The sequence below is a fragment of the Epargyreus clarus genome, unplaced genomic scaffold (genome assembly GCF_041222505.1).
Source record: "Epargyreus clarus isolate Ecla_fem2 unplaced genomic scaffold, WU_Ecla_fem_2.2 ptg000007l, whole genome shotgun sequence".
NCBI lineage: Eukaryota > Metazoa > Arthropoda > Insecta > Lepidoptera > Hesperiidae > Epargyreus > Epargyreus clarus.
The window spans coordinates 23,378,194-23,400,740 of NW_027332215.1; the positions used below are offsets into that span (position 1 = coordinate 23,378,194).

A 22,547-nucleotide genomic window follows, 5' to 3' on the forward strand; every position below is an offset into this window, starting at 1 on the left:
CAAACACGGGGTTCTGGTTACCGGGGATGGTGTAGAGTTGGTCGGCGCTTCGAGGGCATTCGACACCGAAGGGGAAACAGCGTTCGGAGCCGCCACCGTGCCCGTACGAACGCATCGGCTTTCTCGGCACAGATGGACCTAGACACACACCTAGTTGTACCTAATGCACTTGACCCTACAGAGTTAGTTTCAATCGTAAGCCCGTACGGTGCCTTCCAGATTTGAATCGTCTTTTTAAATGATCTCGATGTGTAAATGATTTGTATGTTTACTTTGTTTGCCACGTTTTATGTTGATGTACGGATCAGGTTTAGGTTCTGGGAGTTGAAGATGTGAGTGAAGTGGTTTTATAATCATTACATTAATATTTACCTGGTGCAGGCAGAGTCTTGACGCGGTCAGCTGGCACGGGCGGGGCTGCTGGAGAGTAAGCACGGAGCACAGATCCACCGCGCGGCAGGGTGCTCGGAGCGGGCCCACCCATATAGTAAGCGGGAGCCTTTACCTTCAACAAAGAAAATCCACCGTTATTGGCTTGACGACATTGAAAGATAGTAAAAATTTAGTTTACTGCAGACGTTTTACCATCACACTTATTTCTGTTAGTGGGGTTTTGTATTTAAGCAACTATTGTGAGGCGTGTTAGTATACTGTAACGCATCTGAAATCGTCAGGTGACTTACCTGCAGGTAGCAGATATCTATAGTAAAAGTAGTATATGAAGTAGTATAGAATAGAAGTATATGTACGTCGCTCCATAAATAATCAAGAGATAATTAAGGTACTTAATGAATGTGTTACATTGTTGTTGTTTGTACCGAACGGACTACAGTGCAAATAAACTTGTTAAATAAAACGGTGAGCAGTTGTTTATTATACACGTGAGGCAATTGTTGAAGAATGTATACAGTATTTATTCTTCTCAAGTATTGAAGGAATTAAAGAAAAAACAAATGTGTTACACATACTACAAGTAAGTACCTAAAACGTACTTACCTAAAATAAACTTAAATCGCATTATGTTATTAAAAATTTCAATCTCTCAAATTTATTCCCATTTGTTTTAAAGAACATCAGGTAATTGGAGAAGTGTAAGTTCTTTGTAATAATAAATACAATATTATTTCAAGTAGCATCGTACTATAAAAACTTATAAAGATTAGCGGTTTTATTATCTGAAAGAATAATTTACTTAACGCTCATACAGTCAGAAGGCAACAATGTAGCGAATGAAATGCATTCGCGGTTTACAAACATAACATCATTGCAATAACAGTTGCGGTAGAACAGGCAACAGATGTCAGTTATCATTATGTTTTTATAGAGAAAGCACCGGTTATATTTTAAAATTTACATCACGATTGTGTCTGGGTAGTGAAATTATCCTCGGGATTCATTCAAAGAGTTGTGTCGACTTCGTTTGTTGAACGGTACGAAATAGGAGATATTTCCTACTTTGATAGTGATCATCAATATCGTTAAATATCTAACTCGATATTATGGGGAACCAAAGAGTTTGTTATAAGAAAATAGCAATGTCGTAAGCCGTGTATTAATAAAGTTAAAATTAATAAAGTGATGTTAAAATTAATAAATCTAATGTTGAACCTGTATGCACTGATTATAAAAACGGCGCAATAATTAAATAATCTACAAAATAATCGTGTTTCAGTAAATATTTAATCTAATATATTAATAAAATTCATTTCAGGACGATTTTATGTGTAGTAATTCAGAAGATACGTCATGTGGACAATATGCTTATTCATATTAGCCGTGGTGGTCGGTGGTGATTCGATCAACAAGTCTGTTTACAAAATCGCACTCACACAAAAAGGATATGCACAGGTTTATCATTTTACTTACTATAACCACACTTTGCAGGTAAAATATGAAAGCCTAAAGATATATTAGGCTCATACCGTGTAAGTAGTTGTTATCGTCCGCGAAAACCTAAATAATCCTTGTATAGAATATTAGCAGGTCATTTCTGATTTTGTGTCCTGAACAATTAAGGGCGAAATTAGGAAAATAAGATGTGACAGTATTTTGCCCCTCATTGTCTTTCAAGTAGACCACGGCAGAATTCACATATTCATAAATCATTAAAGTATACCACGAGTTAACTGCTTGTAATAATAATAATGATTTTTATTAATTTGATCGTAAAATGGTTTGTAATTCTATTGCAGTTTTTGCAGTACGACGTGGAGACACCGCCCTTAAGAGAATTCACTGTGTGTACTTGGGTACGGGTCTTCGAGCTTAACAACGAGCAGAGTATCTTCACATATGTTGGTGAGTGATCTCTTTCATCAACCCATCAAGTATCGTACATCGACGTACATATCGCGTAGGGAGATATATGTCTCTCTTCAGGGAACTATCAAAATTGTAAATCAAAAGTTATGACGTAAAATAACCGAACAGAGCGAAATGTATATTTATACCGTTTTAATTATAATTAATTATTTGTTAATTAGCGGCATATTTATACGCAATGCTGTGATCCAAATATAAGTAAATTTAATCTATACGGTATTTGTTAATATACCTTAGGGCAATATTTGGGATAATGTTGCCTATAATAGGTAATTCTGAGGATTACGTAATTGATATATTTAGATCGGATGGCTTATTGGGGCTAAATAGAGACATTCTCAGAATAATAAACCTCAGTCTGAATACGTAATAGAAATCGTACTAATAATAGTCACCTTGCGTTATGTTACGTGTGTCGCCCTTGAGCCCGTCCGAAATTTTATTTTACAGTTGTGTTAATGAATAGGCATTTCGTTGACGAATGTACAGAGTAGACCTTCTATTACTACTATTATGTACACGTTTTATAACAGACTATCCGGCGCCATTAAAAGATTAACTCATTCTATGCCATCATTTTTCCAACACCGTTAAAAGTTTACAGTAAATCCTAGGTCAATAAGAAGCATCACAATGAACAGGAAAGGTCTTAGTCCATTCTAGTTAGTAAAGGTGGAGTAGCTAAATAAGATTTAAGTTTATAAAAAGCTTTTATCTGCTGCCTTCAAATAAACAAATCCGGGGCTTAAAAAACTGCGAAACTGCGGCAGTCTTGTGTTGTTTTAAAACGTAAACAGAGTGCGACACGACGCACAATCCAACACGACACGACGTATCGTATGGTTATTGTGTCATGGTATATTATTATATGTAAAAATACAATATGTATAATTTCATTGTCGTTAGCCTTTTCCCAAAAAAATGCAATGTACTAACCAACTTTATGGTATCGATCATATTTGTCGGTTTTGTAAATTGTCACTTTCATAATTTTTGCCACACCTCCCAAAAGATATGTAACTTAAATAATACAAACTTTCAACCCCTATTTTAGTTAGAGGTATATTTTTTAAAAACGGTGAAATAGACGTTGTATTATCCACAAAGTCGAATACAAATTTCATAATGTTTGCTTCAAAATTGAAGGATGGAAGGATTTTCAATCTCCAACCCTTATTTTACCTATATCTTAGGGGTATCTATAGTTACGTTACATAGAGATCTTATGTGCCATATTTTAGAAATAAGTTCAGCGGCTTAACCTTTTCGTTGATCTCTGCTACAGTCACACAACGTTTTAATTTCCTTTACTTTAATGTCCTACTAGATAGGTTTGGTTTTTAAAGCCAAAGGTCCGCCATTTTTTTCAAACACCTATCCTTAGGATAATCAGGTATTTTGTCGCTGTAGTTCCGGGACTAGAATAGGGCTAGGGTTTTCCCTGCCTGTCGTAAGAGGCGACTAAAGGCGACTTCCGGGGTAGCGGGCGGCAAGAGACCAGTAAACGACCTCGGGAAGGCGGCATGTGTGGTGGCATACCGTGTTAAACACTTGGTGATGTGAGAGGAGCGAAAACTGCTTCCCTACGGCAGATGCCGATCGGGGCATCACGCTCGGAGTACTCCGGTTGTTCCATCGGAGATCCCGGAGTCTTCCACCAAGCGGCCACAGATGTCGGGAGGGGGGGTTGTTTAGTACGGTAAAAATCCCAGATAACCCGGCCTCCCTTCCACGTCGTCGGGTACTTTTTCAAAGATTCCCCCTCGTAAAGAAAAGAAGGATAATCGGGTATTTAAGACGAATATACCTTACCTGTTACGTACGTACCTTAACTGTTGAAACCCAACCAGACGTTTAGCAATAAAAATTAAAAAAAGGCAAGATAATGAAATAAAACCATTCACTTTTTTTTAAACAACTCTCGGTGAATACTTCACCATTACCAAGGTTACAATAAATTAAAAAAAGCGTTGCTTGCCATGCTCTGAATTTGATAATGAATTCCATATTTAAACTTTGAAATAACGAACCTGATTGACAGCGCTAGATCAGTTTTAAAACGGCGTTTCAGTTCGATAAAACCAGACCTTGTCACAACATAGAGAGAATATACTATCTTAATATGATTTACTATTATTTGGTTACAAACTAGAAAATTATAAAATTTACATAATTGTCTACTATTTACAAGGAACATCTATATTAATTACTAGCTGACCCCGCAAACGTTGTGTTGCCATATAAATAAAAAAATGTTAAGGGTGAACAACCCTTATCACTCAGGGGTATGATTTCTATGATTCTTTTGTATGGAATAGTTAATACTGTTCACTTTTTTAATTAGGGATGACTGAGAGTGTTATAAACGTAGGAATAGACAAATATAATCAGAAAGCTTTGAACTGCTAAGCTATCGGGAGTTACACGTGTTATTGTGAGTCAACCATAAAAGATAGACATATGCTGTCGTGCGATAAGTTTTATATAATTTAAAGGAGAACATTTCCGTCATATATGATTTCTGTGTAGCTTTAACCATTTAGGTTGCACACGCGACGGAAGCTTAAAAAATGGAGTAACTTCTCCCGTTTTCCCAACATTTCCCTTCACTGCTCTGCTCCTACTGATTGTAGCATGATTAAAAGTATACTATAACCAGCTCAGGAGTATGAAAAATAATTGTACCAAGTTTCGTTAAAATCCGTCGAGTATTTTTTGTTTCTATAGCGGTTATACATACAGACAGACAGACAAACAGACAAAAAAATTACTGATTGCATTTTTGGCATCAGTATCGATTCCTAATCACCCCCTGATAGTTATTTTGGAAATATATTTCATGTACAGAATTGACCTCTCTACAGATTTATTATAAGTGTAAGTAAGATGTAGTTATTTAGTGTGTTGACAGTGTACAAATATAATGTTAGCGTATTATCATGTCTACACGATAATATGCACTCCGTGCATGTGTGTGCAATATGTAAATCTTTAAAATGACTATGTATATTTTGTTTCATTTGTTTGGATTTCATTACAGGAACAATACATTAGTGTACAGACATATTTATTGATACATATGTATATAGAAAATTAAATATAATAAAATAAACTATACGTAAATATAAAACAACTTATTTACAAAATTTACATACATAAAATTTTAATATTTAAAATGATGATATACATAACGCGTTTAGAAACAGTAGTATAATTTACCTCTCGCATGTTGTATATGAATAGAAAGTAACTTGCTCCACCGCTTACAGGAGTAAAAGATTGAGCAAATATTATTGCGATATAGTTAATGTGACCCTCTTTTCGAAACCTATCAGAAACTCGTTCGCCGGTCACTTTTTAAATTTCGTGTGCTACGCAAGTCAAAATCGAAAAATAGATAAACGTGCAGCTGTTCACAAATGTTTGTATGTATTTAGTGATTAATTTAACCTTCGCAAACGACGCATATTTTGAATTCGATAGTATCAGGCGGTTACTACATTAAAGGAGAATTAAAACAGTTTTACTCTCAATCAATATGGAAGACGACACGTTATTTCTACCGTAAGCAGTGTAATCTTACCTCGTGTTGAATGATTTCTGGCAATTTCGCTTAGATATTCACAAAGAACACATCAGGTCGACCCTAGCGACCCTTACCGGTCAGCTCAAACAGTGATCGAGCACTGAACTATGATGAGCCGGCCTAACCCCTTGTTTCATGCCACAATGAATTAATTAGGGTGACACTCAGTTTCTCGCTTCTTTGAAATATTGCGTCGATTCATCACGCTTTCTTTGAAAATTCTGTACGGATAATAAATTAGGACGCGTCCACAAATAATCATTATTTTAGTAGATGACATTTTAGTGTACTGAACATTTAGATTAATTAACGAACAATTAGACTTTGTTTTAAAATGTTGAAATGTATACTTCTGTAAATAATATCTATAAAAAAAAACTTCCAAATCAAAACTTATTTGCTTTAAATTAATCAATTCCATCTACTCATCATTCTTTTTATTTCATAGGTGCAATGTTCTCAGAAGATAGATGTAGATCTCAATAGATGTAAGGTTATCAGAACGGAAATACTGTTTCCATTTTTCAGTACCATATATGGCTGGTAGTATAGTGTTACGAATGTCGAGCAAGCACGAATAACTAAATTATGTAGTATCTTTATAAATCAAAGTCAATTTCAAAACCTTTTTCGTATATATTACGCATGATCGAAGTAAACGAGGCGATATAAATAATTTATGAGCGTACGTTTTGCGACTTCACGGTCTAATTGTAATTATTTTTTAGGGTATGTTTTGTATGCGGTTAATTTTCTTTTCGCAGCAAGCGGCAACAACCGTGTCGTAAGACTTTGGCTAGATGCCGGAGGGCGGTATGTGAAAATATCTATCGACGAAAAAGTTTTGTCGAGCGTTCCTATTGATGTTGGAACGGACGTGTGGCGGCATATTTGCCTGTCCTATCAGTCCGACCACGGAGCCTGGGCACTCTACATGGACGCGCGACTTGTCTCCTGCGAAGCTGCGCAAAATGTGAGCATGCCTCTGTTTTAAAACACGAATGATTATTTGAGACACTACATGGTAATTTTAAAACCATCCAAAGGGTGTGAAAGGTTTGTCATGCTTATTCTTGACATGACAAGTAATAATTAAATTTTAAGTCTTGAGGTCACTGCAAGCACGTGATGAATTTGCTTAAGACAAACGTTATGAAATTTTTAATTGAGACAAGGCTGTCTTAAGCATGTCTGATCTATTAGCGATCCGATCAAACTAATGAGATCCCCGGGGCTAACTAGTACCTTGACAATTTTGTTTATTGCCCAACTTTTTGAAACATATCCGTCGATACAAATGTAGCATTACATTAAACACGTACGTATCTGACATGAGTATGACACAATTTATTCAGGTTACTTAATAATTAATTTAATAAGACAATGAGATTACTCATTTGTTAAAAGTACCCATTGTACCTTGGTTTCGGCTATTTCTTTTTCATTATAATTGTTAGCAAAAACAATATACATGCCCAATGCTTAATGTGTTCAGCTATTTAGGAAATGGTGATAAATATGTTTAAAAATTATTAAAATTTTTCAGCTTCAGGGTCGCGTTTTACCAGGCGGAGGAAGTGTGATTATAGGATATGGAATAGCTAACAAAGGTAAACCAAAAATAAAAGAATCAACTCACACAACAACTACATTTTATAAGTGGTCGATTAACAAAAAGTATTTTCTTTTCAGGAATCCCAAATGGTTTAGAAGGAGAAATATTTGGAGTAAATATGATTTTAACATCAACGATCGAGAGAAACCATACTATAAAATTACATCCACAGTTTAAACAGAAAACATTTCACAAAAATAAAATCATTGGCAACACCAACCTAGAATACATAGTTCTAGGTGACATGAAAAGCGAAAACTTACAAAAGAGAGCCAGGCCAGTGGAATTCCCAGATATTTCGAATACAAGTAAGAGTTACATCAAATTGAAAACCCCGTACAGTTTTTTCGAACACGACGTCGGTGTAGGCTTGACACAGTTGAAAGCGAAGCCAGTGGATAGGTCTGTTGAAAAAGAAATTTTCGACTTTTCAGCCACAGACAAAATTCGCGCGACCGAGAATGATAAAGTTAATTTTTGGAACATAATAAATGAAGCTGGAAACATAGGAAAATTTAAAAATATTATTAATACAGATATTTCGGGTTCAGGAACTCATTCGCTCCCTATGATTTCGGAGTATGAAACTCCTCCTCCTCTAGGTCCAATAAATGACTATTCTAAGAGGACTTTTTCTTCTAAAAATCCTGTATCATTTTACAATATAAAGACGAATAATATGCCTGAGGTTAATCGAAATTCGAACAATTTGTTAGAAATATCGGCCATTGAAACTCCGCCACCATCCAGCAAGAATACCAAAGTTTATGGTCAATGGACAAGCTCAAAGTTCGCAAGTAGCGTATTAAACTATCTTAAAAGGATCAACTTTAATCAAAGAGAACAAAAGAAAACACCACCAACAATACCGTTACTCAAAATATCAGACTCGTTTCCATACGCTTCAGACATCAAAGTGTCTAAAATTCGTCCATCTTTTAAATTTCAAAGAAGGAACTTTATAGATAAACGCCTTGACTTGCAGAAACGTGAGGCAATTTATCCGCAGATTAATGTACAAATATTGGAAGATAATGTAAGAGATCACATAATAGAGTCACATGCTCAAACGCGACCAAAACATGTAGAAATCACAAGTAGAGGTAAAACTATGCAAAACAAAGAACACAGATTTCATAGGAGTCTAAAAACTGAACAATCAAGTGAAGAATATGGCAGTGATGAAGGAGGAAAGTCAAAACACTTTACAGCAGTTTCAGATTTTAAAATAAAAAAGTATTCAAACACTTATGAAAACAATAAATTATTAACAATCCTTCCATTTTTAAAAACATTAGAATATTACATTGACAACTTGGAATCAAATAAGAAAGAAAAAAATACAAATACAAATAATGATATGTATTCAAAAAGTTTATCAAATGCAAATAAATGGCATAATGTTAAGTCATACAGTAATGATTACACACCTAGACAAATTAATCTGAATTCACCTCTTACTAATGATATTCAAGAGAAAATAGACGAAGTAAATAAAAAACTTCCTTCCATTCGGTTAAAGTATAAGCCTGATAGTCAAAAAATCGCAAATGTAGAAGACGCGAGAATAATTCAAGGCAGGGACTTGGCATCTAAAGTGTCGAACCAATCAAACCATGTTGTGGATTCAGTGTCATTGATTAAATACAACCACGGATTTTTGCCTCACTACGATAAGAAAACCAAGCCGTCAGGTAGACAAAAAAATATCTTTAAAGAAAACATAATTACTTATAATAACTTTAATGAAAATAGTTTTAACAAGAACGTTAAGTTGGGAAATGCGTTAAATGAGCGAAATGTCATCGGACAAAACGAGGAACAGAATAAGCAAAGTTTTGTAGGAGGTGACGAAACAGTCCCAGATATAAACAGATATAGATCTGACATAGATCGCGAAAATGGAAGTGTCCCCCCATCTCTTGGGCCAAGAATTTGTAAAAATGTTGAATTATACGACCGTTTGTTTTACGTACAACCTGATGGAAGTATTGACGTCACTCATATTTTGTCTCCGGTACGGGAAAAAAACATTGGCATAGAATTCATTATGCAGAATTATAGAAAATGTTCTTTAGAAAATACAGACCTCGAAAAGAATCCTTTATTATTCATTGACTGGAATAAAACACCTGTTCGATTGTTTGGGGGAGCTTATCCGAAGAAAACAACTGATCTGTGTGGATTCTTCTGATGTAAGAAAACATTATTTTTTTTTATAATAAATTAAATATTCTTCTAATTATTTATGAAATCCTAAAACATAAACCTGAGTGTAACAACTTCAATAATAGATCGTAGATAGATAGTAAGGAAAGAACAAAACCGCAAAATTTCTCACCATCAAAGTACAGGTATTCCAATAATCAATTATTATATTCTTCTATTATATTATTACATTTGTGGATTTTTGCTGTCAAAGAATCATCAATCAATTTCATTATACGAGTAAGGCAATTTATTTAATTCAATAAGCAAGATTCTATTAGCCTTCATTTGAAAATTGTCGTAAAATTGTCCTATAATGAGATTCGTTATAAAACCTTCACAACACGATCACGTTTCGACCTATTTCATTTTAATTTTATGTACTATTTGTGATCTTCTTTTAATTTAATAAAAGTAAAGATTTATTCAGTTCAGTTGTCATTCTTTCTCCAAACTCATTATTGAATAGGAGGCATACATTTGAATTGAAATTGGTCATAAATTATTCCTCAAGTTGAGAGCTACAAAAACTCTATCTAAATTTACTTTACCACTTTTTTACACCTAAAGACAGTAGAGCTACACTGTTGCTATAAATGATGGTCGTAAAAACAAGTGACACATTTTGTTGAAATGCAAACCTTTGAAATATCAGCCAAATCGCTCTACATAGTTGCAAAGGAAATATTTATAAATACAGTCGAATAAATACGGAGTATCTCTGAGAAAACCACGCAATCGCAAGTATGCAAGCTGTTTGTAGAATCAGTTTGTATTCATCTTTGTGTCAAAGGATCCGTTTCTGTATATCAGAAATGCCAAGTTCTTTGCAAGCTGCTGTTATCGGTGATCTTCTTCGTGGAATATCTTTCAATAGAATTCCACTCATATTTCAAAGGGAGTTGCAACGATATCTATAGAACAAACGGTTGCAGTTGAGATTTTCAACTACTACGTAATGGGCATGATGACAGTATTAAAAAAAATCAAAGAATAAATTATTTATTAAAAATAATGTGTTGAAGGGATTTTCAAAAATGACCCAGTTTGGATATAAACTTTAAGATTTATTATATTTTCAATAAAATAAAAATATAAAATAACGCAGTTGGCCATCTTGTCTAAAATGCTAATCGGGGCGAATGACGTCGTGTAATTGCATTGCATAGATAAGTATAGATATCTCATCGTCATCATCAACCCATTACTGTCCCACTGCTGGGCACGGGTCTCCTCTCAGAATGAGAAGGATTAGGCCATAGTCCACCACGCTGGCCAAGTGCGTATTGGTAGACTTCACATACCTTTAGAATTTCATGAGCCTTGAACGTTATATCTCCTTGCAATTCTTACGAGATATCATCATATCAGTCTACGAGATTCATTTGCTAGATATAAATGAATATGAATATGATATGAAATATCTGTATAAAGATTCGAAATTTCTTGTGAATTATTATTTAATTTTCTATTACATGCTAAATTATGTATTATTAAGCAACGAATTACGAAAAGTGAAAGTGAATGTGCGAAGCGATAAATACCATTAAAGTGGGTGGTACCGAGTGCATCAAGGCATTATTAATGATTTTGTATGTAAACACAATACCATTTCGGGCATAATACACGAAGCTTGTGAATTTAACCTATTTTCAAAGTAATATAATACAGATATCACGCAACATTAACCAGCTCACGTTTCCTTTGACTAGTTAAGTTATCCTATATTGTACGCGTGTCTTGTATATATTGTTGTCTATATGGCATAAATATATATTATATACCTATAGTAAATTTGCCGGAATTTGTACGATAGAAATTTGAAGTTTGAAGAAAAGTGGTAGAACCCGCTTTGGTTAGAAACACCACCGGCACATCTCTTTCTGCCTAATAACAGCAGTGTTAAGCACTGCTGTATTCTGTTTTGAAGGGGAGACATACCTATCTGAAGCTTTCTGACGTAGTCCTCAGGGGTAGCCACGCATCTGTTGCCAACCTCAAGTAGTAATTTTATCTTATTCAGGATTGACTGCAGACGTCCACCGACGGCAATAGCCACGATCAGGTGGACTGCATTCTCGTCAACTGCTTCAATATTAAAAAAAAATCCTCATACACTTCGACATGCAGGAGGTACTTAATTTAAATGATTATTTAAAATGTCTGTTCTAGATCTCGTTGTTAATCTGTCTGTATTTGTAAAATGGATTATCTTCAAAATTAAAGCTTAGATCAAATGACATAATATTTAGGGCCTTTATGTTGTCGCGCGGGTTTACGCCCACACGCGCGGCAGTCGCCCGCACGTCACTTCCATCCTATCGTTTCATATGCAAACGCACGTGCGGCGCGAAGGGACTGTAACATGTGTTCATGTTGCACACATGTTGCAGGGTCTAGAGTCTATAGTAATAGATACATTAATAGAAGTCTAGAGTATAGAGAGTAATAGAAGTTTAGGTAGGAATCTAATCCTATCTGGGGTTGATTACAGATGTCAATAGCCACTCACCATCAGGTAGACTGCTCGTCTGCTACTCCTATATTATAAAAAAATATGATAATATACATCAGATGATAAAACAAATTTATAAAAAGTATTTAAATTTATTTTATAAAAATAATTTAAAGTAATACATTAAAACTTCATTTTAATCTGGTCCTATAACATTTTGTCGATGACAAAGTAAATATTATTTCATTACACTTATTTTCTTTCTTTAAAAAACATCATGCTCAAAACTCCTTAATGTTTTACTTCCTGCATGCTCACTATTTGTTTATTTTAAACTCATAAAGTGAAATGTATATAATATTTCTTTTCAGATTAAATATCTTTAATCAGGATTTACATTTTAAGTTTTTACATTTAGTTTACGCTTTAGATCTTTCTAGGATTTAAAATAATAACATATTATGTTTTTAGCATAGTTATTACACGTTGTACTGTAAAGTAACATACTACTTTACGAGTATGTCTACTTAATACAGTTTATCTTGTCTCTTTGTGCGTTCGTAAAACTATTTTTTTCCTACACACAGCTTTTAGGGCACGCACGAGCTTATAAATTTCATTAAACTTATGTGTAAGTTACAATTTAATTAGGTGACTTGTTCCGAGCGGGTCGCTCTTCCACACTTCCCTCATGGCGTAACGCGTCACTTTTTGGAACTTACGACCGGTTTTTGAAAGTAGTTCGACGTTTGACGTTCACAGTAGCGTACAATTAGTCCGGTCAAGTTAGACATTGAAATAGCAAAAATTCCGGGAAAGCTGAATTTTCGTAGAGACCTTGGGTTTACCATTACAAATAAAGTGTCAAGAGTCCCCATCGAACTGACGTGTGCGTCGGCAATTATTCGGGGTCAAACGTCAAAAGGAGATGTTTCATTTTCGGCCATCTCATGTACACTATATCTAAAAAATACTAATAATTTGTATAATTGAAGAAAAATACACATATATTTTGATAACCTAAAGTATTCCTGTTTAAAAATATTTAAAATAAGCATTCCTCATTGAAATATTAAATATGGCGGAACTGTCAATGTCAAGTCTTCAAAACTGTCGATGTCGGTTAGGGAATCTATGTGTACCCTACACATAGGTTACTATACTCTTTGGATGTCGGTAATTCTGTATTTTGCTGTTTTTGTCGTAAAGTTATTGTTACCTTAGTACTTTACAACCTAGCTTTTGTTTTGGGTATCCCGTCATTATTTCTGAATTTAATTAATTCTTTTTCTTTCTTCATCTTTTTCTTCCTCTTGCTGAATGTTTAGAAATTGTTTAAATGGAGACGAATCAGTTGTCTCTTCATCAGATCATATACCTGTCTTGTATTTAATTAAACATTTGAGCAAGATAGACCTTGGCAATTGGTACACGCTGAAAACACTGTATCCCTACTTTTCTACAGCCACATTTGGCACTACGACCTTTTTTGCAATAGCAAAAAATAGTGTTAACAAGTTTTTCTCGAATGGGGGTCAGTAAAATTTGAATCGATTCCAAAGTATTATTCATTAATTTTGAACCCCAGTCTTCAGGGTTCATTTGATTGCCTTGCCATGTCTGACCTGATACAAGTGTTGAATAACAGATGCCGATGTTGGAGAAGGAAAAGATAGTTATACTTGTTTTTTGTTTAATTTCACAAATGTTAAATGTCTGTACTTATCTACGCATAGATATATCTAAGTATCTACGCAATAATTTTGGAGCTCCATAAATAGTAAGAAGAAGCCGAATTCCCTTCGTAATTTGATTATTGCTTGAGGTGAAGAAACAATTCTTCAGTTCTTCGGCGTGTACCAATTACCAAGGTCTATCTTGCTCAAATGGTCCATTAAATACAAGAGAGGAAGATTCATGTGATTTTTATGGCAGAGACAACTGATTCATCTACGTATGAACAATTTCTAGACATTCAGCAAGAGGAGGAAGAAGAAGACGAAGAATAAATCGAAGAAAACATGATTATTTAAGTGGAGTATGAATCAAATTTTTAGAATGGGATAGAACTCTTGGTGGTTCGACTCCGGCGGCACCACCGCCACACCTATTTCTGCCTCATAACAGCAGTGTTAAGCGCTGCTGTGTTCTGGTTTGAAGGGTGTGGTAAGGGAGACATACTTTTCAGAGACGTTCCAACTTAGTTAGTCCTCAGGGGTAGCGGCGCATTTGTGACCGACTTTAGGAATATCTAATACTATCTGGGGTTATTTATACATATCCATGGGCGGCAGTAGCCACTTACCATAAGGTGGACTGCATGCTTGTCTGCTACTCTAATATTATAAAAGAATATATTAAAGTAACAAAGAAATTAAACGACAGTTGAACTCAATAACCAATATCAATATTCTTCATACTATTACTACATCCTAAATAAGTCTTGTTGCTGGAAATAACATCATAAAGGTTCGTGAAACAGTCCTCCCAGGGAAACCACGTTAAAAAAAAACGCGCTGAGTATCCTATTTCACAGGTGGTGTGGAAATATGTGCATATCATGTACTCATAATTCTTACAAGCGCAATATCTGAATAATGATAGGTTCTATAGAAAAAAAAATATAACGACTATTTTATAGAGAATTTTAAGAGCTACAACTTGGTCCTAGGTACTTTTTCGATAAAACTTACCGTTTTCGGAAAAAAATCAAAGAACCTAAAATTTTGACATTTGACCTCGAATACCTGCCGACGCACACTTCGGACCGATGGGGACTTTTGACATTTTATTTGTAATGGTAAACCCAAGGTATCTACAAAAATTTGACTTTCCCGGAATTTTAACTATTTGACCACTATTTTTATGTCTAACTTGACCGGGCTAAATATAATCTGGTGCAACAATAAATGCATATGAAGTACACTATTAGCGTATCATCTCTTATGTGTGATTTTGCGTGCCATAAGCGAAGTCATGAATATCATTTTGTATTCGAAACGAAATGATTTAATAAGCACTATCTATCCACTAGTCAATAATATATGCTATTATACTATTGTGGTTTACTGCCACAGTATATTTCATTGTTAAGTACCTACACGTTACATTTCATTATCATACTGTACAAAGCTTTTAGATTAATAAATAATAGAATCATTACGATAGACGCGGATTTGTCCTAGTTTGAAGAACTTCCGGAGGCCGGACAGAATAGATATTTAAAAAGTTCCGCAAAGCCGACACAATCCTTGTATCAGGAAAAACTAAAATAACTTTATTCATTTCAGCGCGCAACATTCGTCCAAACCTCCAAACGTCCAAGAATTGAACGTTTTTGAATGAATAAAGTCGTGGTAAATTGATTTCAGTCAAACATATCTTAGCCTGGAAAATTGAGGTGACGGATAATAAATTACACAAATTAAGATGACAAGTCAATTTCTTGGATAACGTTTATCTTATTTACAAAAGGTCAGGTAAAATAATCAGTCACGTAAATAGACAGCCGATTCTGGAATACTGCGTAAGTGACTGCAATACATTTGAGCCAAATGTTGCGAACGACTGGTTGTGTAACACCCGGAACAACTGCGGTTAATTTTATATTGATACATCAGAAATGTATGCGAGAGGCGACGGAGCGGTGCACTTGGCGCGCGGAGACAGCAACATAGTTTATTATGTACGTCGCAATATTAAAACATTGTAACCAATATTTGTTTGCTACATTTTCACGCCACCACTACATAACCGATATTCATGCAATTGTGCTAAAGGTTGTCAAGGGTATAGAAAAGGACATAGATAATATTCTACCGCGAATTAAATATTATTACCTTCCCAGAAAAATTGGTAAAAATCTATGACCGCGAAGCCGCGAGTAAAAGCTAGTATCCTATAAATCGTGGAACATGTATGCCTCCGCTTGTTTACGCAAATTTCAAAGCCGTTTACCTAATTTTGTGTAGCGTTAGCTCATATGACACTTTTGGATACGATAAGTGACGTTGTTGGCCTATTATTTATTTTTTGTGGCAAAGCGACGTCTGCTGCATGTTAGTGATGTGAAACAACTGTTTATTGAAGTAGGTATAACCTCTGGACCTGCTTTTGATTTTTTCCATTTATTTACTAAAGAAGGCTTACAAAATAAGAGCATTTAAATTCTAATAAACTGTAAGCCAGTTTGTCGGCAGTTTACGTATTGATTGACATACCTTGTGATTTAAAGCATCTAATCCAATAAGGGAACTATAATATGATAATTATTATACAAACATACCAAGTTCGCCCCCGGGGGCAGCAACGCATTTTCGACCGACCACCTTCCGGAATTAGCGGTCTTCTAATTGAGGGTGAGCCAACCCAATAGGTCTCAAATTCAATTTAAGTCCGTTACCAACTGTTTAATAGTGTAACGTCCGTTATTAATATTCAATGTTTTATTATACAGAAATCGACAATTCCTTATATTAGGCATTGGCTAGTTTCGATCAATTGATTAATAAAAAATAGATGGTTTGATTATTAGTAACGGGCGTAAATCAATCAGCGTGTAATCTCCGCTTTATTTTTTATGGTTTCGTTCAGTGATTTTATTAAATTTTAATAACAGTTAAATAAGAAAAAAATGCAAGATAAACCCAATATTCACAAACTAGATAATAACGCACCGCGACAAAGCGAATCATGTTGCTGAAGCAACAGTATTCATTTTTTTGAGAACAATACAAAACTCTTTAAAACTCATTGAAATAATCGTCTATAATAACTAGGAACATTTTAATCGTATATGGAATGGTTATTTATAAACTTTCTTAATATATATATATAATATATATAATCTTTTGTATTATCTTAATACCCCCTTAAAGATTATATTGAGTTACTGCAACCATTATTTTTAATCTAAATGTATATATAATTATACCTATATCCGATATCTTGTAAATTAAAGAATACATAACACTTGGACCTAATCTAAAATCATTATGTACATGTAGCTGGTCGGGAATCAGAATCTGAAATGTGGGGCTCAATTCCAAACTTTGGCACAGGAGATCTTCAAACATTTAGTATGTGCAAAAGGCATACATTAGTTACTCAACGTTCGAACTCAATTAGGCTTACAAAGGCTTCCATTAAGTTGACATTCATCAGATTCGCTGAAAACTATAAAGCGCTATTACCGAAGTTTCCGAGGTTCGCACACTGTAAGCTTACACTGAGTGCTGGTTGGATTTATGCTTCAATGCTCAAAGTTCAGGTAGAATTCAGCATAGTTAACTAGATACCTCGATTATGTATTCATAGGTTACGTGGATCATGCCAAGTACTTTGAAGCTAGGAGTTTGACCACTTGTCGGATTAATGGGCAATACCAGCCTGGATATCTTCATAATCCAACGGGGATATACTTCATAAGGTTATAAGGAATGCCTTATAACCTTATGAAGTATATCCCCGTGTAATAAAAATCATAGTCAAAGAAACTAAGCATCATGCTTTTATAGGTAATCAAATTGAAAATTAAATAATATTGTATCGTATAATCGTAATATAAGAATAAAATGATGATGACGAGTAATAATGTTACTGCTATAAAAAGTGGGTTTTTTTATACGAAATAAGAAGTCAGTCTTAATACCAGCTATGAACTAAAAAGTGCTATTTTGCCCGTATTTTGAAAATCGATATGAACTTAACCTAACAGGTTGATATAAAAGTGAAACATGCTTAAAATTAAACGATCATATAATTTAAATATAACTTTATAAAATAGGACATGATTGCATTGCAGGATGTGGAGAAATCGGATTATGTCGGTTCTCGACAAGTAACTTAAAATTGACAGCGCTATTAAATGCTTTAGAATCTACAAGGCGTATACGTCACGCTCCTAAGCTGATTTTATAAATGTACTCTTACATCGTCGTCATCCCATTACTGTCTCCTCTCAGAGTAAGAGGGGCTTAGGCCATACACCACGGCGCTATCCAAGTGCGATTTGGTAGACGTTCATTTCGTCGTCAACCCAATGCTGTTCCACTGCTGGGCACGGGTCTCCTCTCGGATTGAGGGGCCTAGGCCATCGCGCTGGCCCAATTGCGCATTGGTAGACATCACACATTAGTTTTTTCGAACTCTCTGGTTTCCTCATCATATTTTTCTTCACCGTTTCTACAAGGGATATTTAATGTCTAATACGCACATAACTTTTTCTAAACTACTTGGCTATTACTTCTTGACATTCATTTCCATCACAGTTATATATCAAATAGACATACGCCGAAAAAGCAGTGATAGCCTAGTGGTTAAGAATGTCGGCATCCCGGTCGAGGGGTCCGAGGTTCAAATCCCAGGCACGCACCTCTGATTTTTCAAAGTTATGTGCGTATTAGAAATTAATTATCACTTGCTAAACGGTGAAGGAAAACATCGTAAGGAAACCTGAGATGAAGGAAACGTAAAGATACCCGAGAGATTTATATAAAAAAAATCTCAAAGGTATGTGAAGTCTACCAATTCGCACTTGGCCAGCGCGGTGGACTATGGCCTAATCTTTCTCATTATGAGAGGAGACCCGTGCCCAGCAGTGGGACAGTACTGGGTTGATGATGAGACATACGCCGAGAATAGTAGGAACCCAATTTTGTGATAATCCAATGTACATGTGTAGGTATATTCGTAGAAATTCCGACCAACTTCCAGCAATTTCATCAATAAATTTTTCACATATGAGGGTACATCGCATATTAATACCTACATTCATATATGCATACATCAAAAGCCCTCCTTTTTGCTTTACTGTCAGGTAATAATATTATATAACCCAGGTTATTTATCATTTTCGTTTAATGCATTTCGAAGAATTTTGACTCAACCAAATGAAGCTTGGTATAGACAGCATTCACACTTCATTTCACGTCGTATTTTCAACATTCTGAATATAAACGTTGTAAAGTTTAATCGTATTAAGCTATTTAAATAGTTCGTGCTCAAATAAAATGAGTTGCGGAAGAGAACTTTTAGAGCACCTAATGAGCAGTGTCTAGCTGGTTAAAAGTTGCTAAAACCCAAGGTAGGACTCCTAATACGGCCTACCTTTTGTCCTTTCGCGACAAGGATTAAAGAAAAAAAAGTCTTACAACAGAAACCAGTGTGGTCTTACTAAACATTTGTAGAAATTTTTGACGTGAACGACATACCCTTTGACGTTTGATCTTTGAAGTCATGTAGCCCTACGAAACAGACACGGCGATTACGACGCACTTTGGAATTACAAGACGTAATGATAAAGAGCGTTTCAACTGTGGATCTTGAGACAAGACACTTCATTATAATTTAGACGGCTAAGGGATTGCTTAAGCCGCCAATCAGAGTGAGACTTCAATTGCAGTAATGGTTCCTTCATGCCCGTCTCCTTTTGCGTCACTTTTTCAATTGTTATTGAGGTGCCCGCGCATCTTTACGGAATTTCCTTTGTGTAACGTCCGCTTGGGCGCCTACGCATGATCGTGAAACGATTGACAGCGTAAGTGCAGTGTATTAAGTAAGAGCCGCACTTCGTTATCGTTCTTGCATATTCTTTTGCATATTCTTCTATTAGCCTTTGAAATGTTGACTGTATGTATATCGTAGATGTATTATCTTTCCTTTAGTAAAACGAAGCTTTGCGGTAAGGCCTCATTGTATGAGGTCGTCAGGGTATCGCGCGCCGTAGACGCCAACCAAACTGGTGTAAAACCAGGACGTTTGCTAACTGATTTCGCAGTTGACCTTCCTCCATGTCGAAAGCCTATCGTTATTATAGTCAATATAATCTTCTAAATTATCGTGAAAGTTTTTGTGTTTTATTTTTCTATATTTATGTTTCGATACGGTTCCATACGCAGTTGAAGAAAGAAGTAGTTAGATCGAAATTACGGTTACATTTTATGTTTAAAACATTAGTTATCACGCACTAATGCATCTCTACAAAGAAAATTCTCACGTAGGTACAATATTTCCCACGTGGTACCGCGGCGTTTCGCAAGTGCGGATGCATCGTCACTCTCACTTTCAAGAACACGTGATTTGAGAGAGGTGGCCGTATAACTTATATTGATTTCCATTGACGGAACCGGCATTTACTATTGCATTACTAGCCGCTGCCCGCGACTTCGTTCCCATGGACTTCCGTATATCAATCTAGGTCGTAGATTTCTTGCGTATGTTATGCTGATATTGTACCGATTGGATTTTTTCAATAATTCCAATTAGGAATAGATAATAACATCTCATGACAATATTAAAATATAAAAAATGTATTCATAAAGCATTTGGCAATAATATTATTAAATAAAATCAAAAGAAAAAAAAAACCTGAAATGTTTGTTTGTCAATCATTAAAAAAATTAAGTGAATATAACTTTGATTACGTCTCATACATCATAAACCCTTCAAACCGAAACACAGCCGCGCCTAACACTGCTGTTATTAGGTAGAAATAGGTGTGGCCTTCAAAATTACAAAATTAGCATAATCCTACATGTATGATAGATACCGCCGAATCGATCAATGCTCAGCTCATATTTAACTTTGAGCGCGCAAACACAGTGCCTACGACTATTTGCAATTCGTTACCACATATTGGTATCAGACGTGTCATCTGTGATATAAAATATAAACCTGTAGGTACTGTTGAGAGACATTTGGAATATAGGAATAAATTTTAGGTACATATGTACCCATATATAATTACAAACACAATAACATAAGGTAAAGTCACCTAAAGCCGAGGGGTTCTGAAATTGGCACCAAATTCCGCGGTATTTACAAAAACAGCATTTACTAATTATTTACAAAATCGTTTTTACTGAAAGGTATGTTATTTAATAAGTAATTTGTCACTCTATTGTCATATAGCCATCGTAATAGTATTATATGTATGGTTTTTAAAATAATCGCATAGTTTTGCATTAGTGCCTACCTCAAACGCATGCTCCATACATTTTGGGCGTTTTGCACGTAAATGTCACGATTTCTCAAATAGTGATTCTTTCAATAAATTTGCATATGTGTAATAGTATTTCGATGAAAACATTATATGGATTATATATGAAAACGATAACAATTAAATATTGTGCTTATTTCTGAACAGATAAGGGTAAAAATAAGTTTTAAAATACAGCGGTATCAGGTGCCAAAAATTTTGGGCCGTCCCTTAAACCGAGGTATACCACGGAATAGCAATTTCATAGACTTGATTTTAATTTAAATTTTTGCAGTGGTTTTTTATGAATAAGCACGTCTTGCTTCGGATTTGACTAATTTAATACTCAATTATTATCGAAATCATTTTCCGAGGTACTGCATTATATTGCATTACCTAATTATATAATACCAAAGATGACCTATCTATGTACTTTCCTAATATCTTCTATGGGACAATTAAGGAGAGAAAATAAAGTTCATTCAGATATCGATGTAATATTGAACAAGTATTGTATATTATTATGTACATATTTCAATAAAGCATCTTTCTGCCTCTAAATTGTGTAAAATACTTTTATTATTTAATAATCGGAATTTGGAAATGTGATTATTAGTTATGAAACGCTATTCCGATGTATATAAGTCGGAATTAGGTTATATGGGCACATTAATCCGCGGCATAATAACAAAATACTATACAGGTGTTTAAAGTTGTTAAGAACGTTTGTATTGTTTGTATCAGTAATTCGCTTAATCCTAATTAATGAATAATTAACATCGTTATAGGATTTTAATCGTTATTTAAATAAGAACTAGCAAATTTTACGACGTTTTGATTCAATTAAATTACTCAAAACAAAATAGTTCTACAAGCCGCATGATGATATTCTATATTATTACTATTTCTGGTGTATGATAATTAACCCTAGTATAAAGTACACGAAAGAGAATATCCAAAATTGTATTGCAGATACACGAATTAACTGTAGTATTAAAAAAATAACAAAAAATACATAAGTTAAATTAATCATTCAAGAAACTTTATTGTAAAAAAAATATTTCGGTAGTTTCACTTTTTCGGTAGTTTCGCTAAGAACACTTTTTATAAAGCTACTCTTTAAATAATAATAAAAAATTAAATCAAAATCGAAACTAAAGTAAATAAATAATATTTATTTTTATACACCATGTAGCAGTCGTTCTATCTCTTTCACTCCTTTATTTTGTATACTCGGAATTAGGAACCAAATACATCGGAATAAGGATTTTTACATCGGAATTAGGGTTTTCTGACTTGGTTCATATTTATTTTAAATACACATTTAAATCAATAGTTTACCGTAAAATGTTAAGTCTATTTCAAAATTACAGATAATAAAGCT

General features: G+C 34.6%; 2 protein-coding genes across 5 annotated transcripts in view; one reads left to right on the forward strand and one right to left on the reverse strand.

Annotated features, from left to right (window-relative positions):
- LOC140743701 (coiled-coil domain-containing protein AGAP005037) overlaps window positions 1-22,547 on the reverse strand; it is a 275,840-nt gene that overhangs the window by 23,343 nt on the left and 229,950 nt on the right. For both annotated transcript variants that reach the window (XM_073075193.1, XM_073075194.1), the window contains one exon: window positions 373-505. In XM_073075193.1, the coding sequence (XP_072931294.1) occupies window positions 373-505 (133 nt within the window). The remainder of the gene's footprint in view (window positions 1-372; window positions 506-22,547) is intronic.
- LOC140743702 (uncharacterized) lies at window positions 380-10,160 on the forward strand. Of its 3 annotated transcripts, none has more exons than XM_073075197.1 (6): window positions 380-487; window positions 1,712-1,848; window positions 2,193-2,298; window positions 6,673-6,881; window positions 7,455-7,518; window positions 7,601-10,160. In XM_073075197.1, exons 2-6 carry the CDS (start codon window positions 1,747-1,749, stop codon window positions 9,715-9,717), a joined length of 2,598 nt encoding a protein of 865 aa, XP_072931298.1. In that variant the 5' UTR covers window positions 380-487; window positions 1,712-1,746; the 3' UTR covers window positions 9,718-10,160. The 3 variants fall into 3 exon arrangements, with proteins under 3 accessions (XP_072931298.1, XP_072931296.1, XP_072931297.1); XM_073075195.1 differs by lacking the exon at window positions 380-487 and adding an exon at window positions 833-973; XM_073075196.1 differs by lacking the exon at window positions 380-487 and adding an exon at window positions 1,290-1,430.